The sequence below is a fragment of the Austrofundulus limnaeus genome, unplaced genomic scaffold (assembly GCF_001266775.1).
Source record: "Austrofundulus limnaeus strain Quisiro unplaced genomic scaffold, Austrofundulus_limnaeus-1.0 Scaffold240, whole genome shotgun sequence".
Lineage (NCBI taxonomy): Eukaryota > Metazoa > Chordata > Actinopteri > Cyprinodontiformes > Rivulidae > Austrofundulus > Austrofundulus limnaeus.
In genome coordinates, this window is record NW_013952642.1 from 766,240 (window position 1) to 775,349 (window position 9,110).

Below are 9,110 nucleotides of genomic sequence, written 5' to 3' on the forward strand. Positions count from 1 at the left end.
GCTTAAGTACTGTAACAAAGTAAATGTACTTAGTTACTATTACTATAAACCTCTAGATATACAGGTGTGTAATAGAAGTATTTAATTAATGTGACAAAAATCTATACAAGCTGCTAAGTTGAACTCAGGTGTTGTAACTGTTGAATCCAAGGTGTTAAAATTTGATTTCTTGATCTATTGAAAACTGAATGTCCCAGTTTCTGACAGACAAACTCTGAACATGAGTCCACAGATTGAAATAGAAAAAGGCCCAAAGCCACAAAATATTGATGCTAAATTATGCTAAAACTTTTTTGCTGAGTCATTCACAAAACGAGCTCAAACTCCAAAGGTTTTGCTCAGTGTGAAAGATCTTTGATTAAACTTTATGAACTGTTGCATCAACCCTGTTTACAAAACATCTCATCAACCGCTAGATGGATTTTAGACATTTTCAAAATGTGATCATTAGATGTACGAATGATTCACTTTTTACATCATTAAAATTCAAGATGGCTTCCACAGCTGATCAACGTTAACCAACAGAAAAATTATTAGATCATTTTTTGTGGTAGTAGCTGAGCATCGTTCACAACATACACTCTAAGCATTACATCTTGCGATATTGCAGCATTTTTCTCTTATTTTTGTGGATTTGTTTTCTTGTGCTAAGGTGAAACTCTTTCAAAAACAAAACAAACAAAAAATCTAACCTTTTAGACTTATTTAAATTTTTGGTTTCATGTTTTCTAACATGCAGTACAGCAGGAATGTTTCTGAGGAGTTATGATGGAGTCTAAAAGTGTATTCAAGCAACATCTACTACAGAAGGTTGGTGTAAAATGCTACCTGACAGCTCATGATGTCACTCGGGGCTGCTCCATGATTAGCATAAATTATAGCACGCAACTTAACCCTCCTCTGGCTACCATAAATCACATAACGTGAGCCATTAGTCATGTTTACAGTGTCAGTGTTGCTCTGCTCCAGCTCAATCACGGATCTCTCTTTTTTTTCTGCATCAGACTCGTCCGACTCAAAATGAAGCCTCACCTCATGTTTTCTGGACAAGACTTGTGTCAGTGTTTACTTGAGAGTTTTTTTTTTTTAATGAAAACATTCTGCATCATTAGAGAGCCACTTTCTAATAGAATGGCTGCACTAAACTGAACAAATTATTCAGTTTCCTTCCCCGCAGTGAAGAAGCTGCTCAAACGGAGGTGCAGAAGCGTATTCTGTAACAAAGCAAAGCAATTTACTGGCATTCTACGGCAGGTCTTTTACAACTAAGAGTCTTGAAGGATAAAACCTGTCAAAAACAAAATAAAATAATACCACAATTTTCTGTCAATATGAAAAAAGTCAAATGAAACCACAAAGCTTCCATTTGTGACATTTCAACCATTTTTTAGCTGCATAAGCGTGAAAAATGCGACTTCTTCACCACCAATGTTGACCTATTTTCATTCACTTCAGCTGTTTTTGTAGGTAAACAAACACATGTGGTAGTCTGCATTCCGTAGCAAATATTGCTCACAAAAGTTTAAGCTACACGAGAGGAATATATTGCAGATGTAGTTCCGTACTTTATGATTTTTTTTGAAAGAACATCGTGTCTTAGCAATGAGGCGATTGAAAAGAGGACAGTGAGTTAGCCAGTCTAATCTTTTCAGGGAGGTTATTCCAAAGAACAGGAGCTCTAACAGAGGAGGCGTCGTCACCCATGATCTTTAAGTAGGATTTCGGGATGGTTAATAGGTGCCTTAGCTGAGGATTTCAAGCTGCTGATAGGGGCAGGAAGCTAAAAGTTCAGCAGAGRCACGAGAATTCAAGGTGAGGTGTTTGTCAAAGATAACACCAAGATTTTTACAGCTCTGTGTTCAGACAGAGAGCCGAAAGATATGAGGTAGAGCCAGATAATTAGGTACTAAAACTGCTGTAACAAATTGATTCCACTCTTAAAACTTAAAACAGCTTGTTTACAGCTGACTTTATCAGAGGCAGAGTGATGCAATGAAAGTTAGACACAAGTAACTTCAACATCAGTCATTTTTGATTTTTGAAAACAACAACAAAAGCAAACTTAACATGTCAAAACTATTAATTATTAGGTATATTGTAATGCCGTTTATTTCTAACAATGATCCCAAAGAATATTAGGATTAGAAACTTTAGGGAAACTGATGAGATGATGCTTGTCTTTAATTGAACACCTGAAACTGACCGTGTCGACCCACAGTAACGCCCTCACTTTCAAACTCCATGATTTTTTTTTCGTCCGCAGTGAATGAAAAAGGTGGCATGAAGACAAAGGCACAAYGAATGAATGTAAGAGATGACGTAATGTGTGTGAACACGTTTTTTGCTACTTTGGATCAATTTCCAGAAAAACACAGCCTTAAGGGGACGAAAGCCCGGGCCCCATGGGTACGGATGCTGATTTTGGAAGGCTGGAAAATGAATGGAAGTCAATGCAAGGTCCCCATAGGGATAGAAGTGTGTGTGTGTGTGTGTGTGTGTGTGTGTGTGTGTGTGTTCTGTTTTTTTCACTATTAATCTAAGAAGGAAACTTAGGTTGCGAATGAATTTTGTTAGACATATGGATAAATTAAACTCCAAGCATTTTAATGCTGTTTATCACTGTTTTAGATTTGCTGCACAATATCTAAAATACATGTTTCATTTAAATACATTTCTTTATGGGCTTTTTCAATCGTTAACCAAATATAGACTTGAGTAACAGCAATAATTTTACGATGATACGAAAACACAACATTTGCTTAAGGATTATATAAAAACATATCAGAATGAAAAGTAACCCCCACAGATTGCTACAATGAAAAACTTATAATTAACTTTTCACAGCTTACTGTTAATTCCCATGTGAAAACTGATTAAAATATTTCTAAAGCTGTATTGTCGTCACACCTACACTTCCAGCCTCCCCTCAGCTTGTGAATTGACCACGGGAGGCCTGCGGCGTGATAATGAGACCGTGAGCGAGCGTGGCTCCGAGTGTCAGAATTCAAATGTAGCGTTGCCGCCGGCTGTTTGGAAAGTGTTAACAAAGATCCCACCAGGAGACGAGACCAGCGGGATGAGAGAGCCTCCAGGTAACGTGGATGCTGGCGTTATCTCAGCACCTGCCACGGACGGCGGCGGTAAAGCTCTCGACACTTCACTTTTAGGCGGGCGTTACCTTTCAGCGCATCATCACTTTCATAATCCCCTTACATGGTCAAAACTGCAACTCCTGGCTCCTGACACCTGCTGCACACCCCGGATTCCTGATAGCAGGGATTGGAAAGGATAAGGCTTAAAAGCATGTTGGACTCAGTGTAATTATCTCTTGACCAGTTTTAACACCTTCCCACAATGCGTAATGCCTTTGTAAAACTATTCAGCTAATATAAAAGGAAGCATGTTAAAGAAAAACTTCAAGATTTAGCTTTTTAGGTTTTGCCTCTATAATGGGCTCTAAATGGCACTCACGCAGTTTGTGTCACTATTGGGTATTTTCTATTCACATCTGTGCTGGAATTAATAAGACTTATTTATATATAAATATATAAAAATGTTTTGTTTGATTTGTTCAAACATACGTCAGCTGAATTCGACAGAGCAAATGTTTCTGTTCACAAAGCTGATTGCGCCGCGTCTGATTTCAGAGAACCGGCGCCCTTTGAAGAAGAAACAAGGGCTGGCAAGACTCTTTTTCTCCGAGACGCTCTGAAGACAGGTACATCACAAGAAATACACAAAGACGCTGCGAAAGCTGACAGCGCTTTGTTAGGGCTGAAAATGACAAGCTGTAAAAAAAAATTGGGGGCCTCAAAGCTCCGAGGCAGGGGGGGAAATGCAAAACGGAGAATAATCAGAGTGGAGATTTATTGTACTTATTCTGAAGCTGTCACACCTTGGCTTTTACAGGAAAGCCATGCAGTTTTAATTAAAGAGGTCAATCATTTTTTCCTGAGCTCTGACATGTGGTGTGATTGCCTTCTCCACAACCTAACCAGGTGGAAATTAAAAACTTTGCACGTCAACATGTAAAAAAAAAAAGCACAAAGTGCTTGTTTCATTGTAATAATTTGAGTGACTGCAATTTTCTACTTCTGGAGAACTTTAATTGCAATTAAAAAAAATCTAAGCTGAACATACACAGGGTTCGGTTTAGTTGCAGCACTGCAGGAAACAAATGCATCCAATAGTCTGTTAAACGGTGAGGCTGTGCGTCAGAGGACGCTGTGTGTTTCTGCCATCGCAGAGCGGTAATGACAGCGCTATAAGGCAGCAGAGGCTCCAGATCCAACGGCGCCTTGGGTTGCGCAACGCCCATAAAAATTCATAGCTGTGGACTGAGATCGGGAAACCCAACAACATATTTAGCATAATGTTTCCTGCACCGACACCGCAGGCATGAGGACRACTCCGGCTTAAAGTTCAACCTGAACATCAGCGGCGTGGTCAGAATAATCACGCCGTTAACAGCTATTTGACTAAATTCTTTAATGGGCCTTCCAGTTTTCAGATTAAGGCTTTTGTCAACACAAAGGGCAGCTGTGTCACAGTTATCAATCATTTGGAGTTTCTCAGGACCTTTATCAAGGATTTATGGCCAACACGCTTCTTATTGGAAAAGGAATAACTTGTTGGAACCCGTTCGGTCAAACGAACTTGTAGTGGCTGTGAGYGGCGTTTGAGGGATTTCGGCCTTAAATACGTCAACCTTTTCCTTCAGAGGTGTGCGACGACGAGTGAGCCGAGGACGGCAAATGCCACAGACAGTATTGTTTATGAGGGATTATCTCGCCGAGCCTTCTGCCTGGAAAGATTGTGACCCCAATATGAGCAGAGATACACATCAGCACCGTGTAAGCGCCGGAAAAAAAGGCRTCCTGGAAGCATGCATACATGCCCTCTTCACTCTTGTCAATCCGTGTTTTAATCACTTCCACAGAAATTTTCTCCGGCCCGGTCTGCCATTTTACTCTCTCCCCCCACCCGGTTTTTCTGGTAGCTTTTTGACGACTTAAGTTCCACACTTTTTTTTCCTTCCCCTCTTTCTTTCTTACAAGGCAAATCCTGGGAGAGGTTGATGTGAAGACCAGAGCAGAGCAGGAATGTGAAGAATATAAACACATTTTTTTTTTATTGTCCAGAGGGAAAGGAGGGGCGGGGTGCGCAAAAAAGGGATTGGGCGGTGGGGTCTGTAAAAGAGACGAGGACCTTATCACAGCCCAGCAGCTCTGTAATTCGCCACCATGATAAAGTGGCAGCGCGGAAAACCTTACAAGGCTGGCACAATCCAAAGACGGATTAGGTTTTTCTGACATAAGCTTCCTGAAAAACTAATCAATCAGCCCATGCAGCATTATCAGGAACGTGAGATTAAAGAGCTGCTCCTAATCCCCACAACTGTACATTTTATTACACTTCCCAGTGTTAGTTGACTTTAAATATAAAATAAATAAACAATAAAACCCAACCTAATTGAGCATGAGGAAGGGGAAGAGGGTTAAAAGGTCCTCTGAGAGGGAATTTGTGTAGAATTTCTGATTTGTTATGAAGAGGGGGGGGATAAAAGCGTCGTCCTTGCCAGAGCTGCTTCTGACTTTGGGAAGGAGCCTTCAGGTCCCAATCTGCCACTGCGGAGAGAAAATACTGAGAAAAAAAAATGACTTAATGTCTGAATTTAACAGAAAATCTGAGTGGTAAATTTTGCTGTTCTTAATTTCTCGCTCCCTCCTTATTTGCACGTGGACAATCGTGCAAGTCTGTGTTATAAAAGTTGAAAGCTGAGGCCAAGTCCTTCAAGAAATCACTTGTAATCCTGCAAATCACTGCACCTCAAAGTTCCACGGATGAACTCTGAGCACGGCTTGATCCCGACCACAGGAAAAAAAAAAACACACTCCGTCTGGTAACCAGCTCAGCTTAGGCTCACACACTGCGCCACACCCTCCCAATAAGATCATAAACCCAGTCCAACACCGGAGGGGGGTGCAGCTTTAGCCCCGAAGACTGTTTCTATACATTTAACTCTGCTGATGATCCCATCGAATCAGTGCTTTTTTGTGACATAATGTTACCAATAAGCTCATGCCCTGGCAAGAAGGCACAAAAGACTTAATAGTCTTTGTCAATGTCTTCTCATATTTAATCCCAGGCGAAGTTGAAAAGCCCCCCCCCCCCCCCCCAACACACACACACACACTATCAGTGGGAGATGATTCAGGGAAGGACGAGCAGGAAGGGAGATGCTTCCTCTTCATCAACATTGTTCTGCTGCACAGAGGATCACTGCAGCAGATGCCAGAAGGTAGCAAAGAGTCTCCCAGGATGGCTCCTGACCCTATTTTTTGCCCCCTGGGGGGGGGGGGCAGGTTGCACAGATGCTCCAGGCTGGAGTTTTACTTTCACCACTTGAGTCGCGCACCTCTTTCTTGTAGCCTAAACGTGGAGGAGAAGTGGATCTGGAGAGGTTTGGCTCGAATTCWGTTGGCCTGCAGCCTCCAGGTGCCTCCATAGAAAAGCAGGTTTTAAACGAGTCTTCTGAACTTTGTTTGATGTCGTCTTTACATCCTTTCAGAAGCTCCTAAACTAATAAAATAGTCTGACGCTGAAGACATTTTCTTTACCCGTTTAAAGCTTTTTAAAGCACTGAACACACATGTTTTAGCTTATTGATAAAAAAGGCTGATATGTCCCCAGTCAGGCACTGGTGGGTGTGCTGGGACCAAAGCCATCGAGGCATATAAAGAGAGAACCTCCCCAGGGAGGCAGCCAGCCTCTTTCTCTCTGGAGGCGCAGCTCCCAAAAGGCTCAGAGCTGATTAGAACAGAACAGAACAGACAACACGTCGCTGCTGCTGCTGCTGCTGCTGCTGCTGCAGCTGCAGCTGCACAGTTCAAGGCTATCTCTAAAGAAGTCCTCTTTGAGGATTGAGCACAGATGTGAAGAACTTCTTCAGTCAGATGGCATTTTCTGCTCAAGTCTGATTAAAAAAGGATAAAYGTGATAAAAAACAACAATGTATCAAGAAAAAATAGACAACAACATTAGTGGATGTTGATCAAAGTGAAAAAAAGACAAATTTCCCCAAGGATCTGATTTTTCTTTAAAGAGCTTATACTGCAATGCAACTACAATTACACTAAAGGAAGATTATGTCTAAAAGCTTAAGACAGTCATTTTCTGCAGGCAGCATCTTTTTTATACTCACAGGAATGTAGGCTTTTAAAATTAGTAGGCACCTGATTTTTTTTTCTTTATTATTGGTGAATATGTCATTTTTAAGTTGCTCATTATTAAGTTTTTCTAAGCATGGCAAACATACTTACCAAAACATTCACCCCGGAGTAATTTAAATGATTAAATGATTTTATTTAAYAAAGTATGTTGATGTTGAACTAAAAGCAAGCGAACACCCCCAAGTTCATAATGTAATAAAAGTCACAACACTGTCATCATAACAACCTCCTAAACTCAGCCATCAAGTAAAGTAAAGAGCTGCATATTTTTTAATATTCATAATTCTTTTTTCTCTGCAACACTAATGTCAGATCTGACATCAGACCCAGTAAATTTAAATTTAATGTGAAAAGAAAGTAATAGCCAGCAATATGTTGAGCTGCTGTTAAGGTAGGTTGTTTAAAATATTAAAATTACACCTACAACATAAGCTACAATATGCAAACTAAAACACAGTCTTCTGGACTTAATGCATTTTTTATGCTGCAAGAAATCATGTCTATTCTATAACTGGAAATAYATAAAGAAAAGACATATTTACAGAAATGTCACAAAGTCAGACTTTGACTTTAAGAATAAAATAAATAATATTACAAAGAAAGATATAAAACTCACTTAAGATCTAATGTATTCAGGGTGATAAAATGAACAGAGCTTCAATAACATAAATAATGGCAAAATGCTCCCCCTCAAAAAAAAATCTAATGAAGTTTTACAATAAGTTCCAACTTAATGAGAGGAACCTGCTCACCTGGTGAAGGAGAACAAGCAGCAGGAAGGTTGGCAGGGGACTCATCTTCAGGAGCTTCTGAGTTTATTCACGATGCGCGGCGGGTAAATCCTCTCTGGAAGACTTGGAGAGGGGGAGACGCGCGTTCCGCTGAAGCATCGCTGAGCTCACCTGCAGGGGGAGGAAAAGACAGTGGAAACATTTAGGTATTAAAAGCACCGAGAGCCTCATTGGAACCCTGCGTTTTCTTCTTACGGGTTTATTAAAGTCGTGAACTTTTCCTTACTGTTCTGCAAAAGCAACAATACCTCACGCTGGAATCATCAAGAGTTCCTCAATCCTCTCAAAATGTCTCCTTTTGTCGGAATGTTTGGGTCTCCACTGAGAAGCTGGGACGTAAACAGCAGCGCTCCTCTAAGTTTCCACCAAAACGGAATTAAACTGTTTTTCCCCACCCTTCCTCTTTATTCCGCTTAAGCAGTGAGTTGTGCACAGCAACGTGCAGCCGAGTAAGCCCGCATCCCAGTAAGAAGACTGCAGTCAGTCAGAGACAACAGCCCGCTCATCGGCTCCACTTGGTTTCAGTGCGCAAAATCCTCCGCTGCGCGCCTGGAGACTCCAAGATCAGCGCGCATCCGTTCAGAGCGTCAGGACCTGGAGATCTGCCTCTGTGCTCTCACTCTCTCCTTTTAAGAAACAACCAAGATGCTTGATGTCACAGCTTTTCGCTCCTTTTTTTTAAGCAACGTGTCCAAGTTTTTTTTAACCCTTTAATCGTGCAAATGGAAACACATTCTTATCCGTTGGCTTTTAAACTGGATTATCAGACATGTGTCTAAATAGCTACTCATCTGTCAAGAGGTAGCTTTTACCATGAATAAATAATATAAACAGAACGTCCCCACTTCCTGTTTCCGATTAAATTTATTAAAATTTTCAAAAACAACTTTGTAAACAGAGCTGTTTAGTTATCATACTGAAAACAGAAAAGCTGATAAATGATGGTTTMATTTTGGAGAGGTGGTGACCAAGCAGGAAGACACAACAAAAGGTCAAACTCATGGGTGTAAAAAAGTTATAGGTTTTTCTGTGGCTGACAAGACTGGACAAAAACATCTTTAAGGCTTTGGCGCCACCGTGTGGTCAA

At 40.8% G+C, this 9,110-nt stretch overlaps 1 protein-coding gene across 2 annotated transcripts in view; it reads right to left on the minus strand.

Annotated features, from left to right (window-relative positions):
- Positions 1 to 8,659, minus strand: part of nxph2a (neurexophilin 2a) — a 19,617-nt gene extending 10,958 nt beyond the window's left edge. The window contains exons 1-2 of one of the 2 annotated variants that reach the window (XM_014020108.1): positions 8,272 to 8,659; positions 7,985 to 8,134 (exon numbers count right to left, since the gene is read on the minus strand). In XM_014020108.1, coding sequence (XP_013875562.1) covers positions 7,985 to 8,029 — 45 coding nt within the window. In that variant the 5' untranslated portion in view covers positions 8,030 to 8,134; positions 8,272 to 8,659. Of the gene's footprint in view, positions 1 to 7,984; positions 8,135 to 8,249 lie in introns of both variants that reach the window. The other variant, XM_014020109.1, reaches the window with a different exon arrangement.
- Between the last annotated feature and the right edge of the window lie 451 nt (positions 8,660 to 9,110).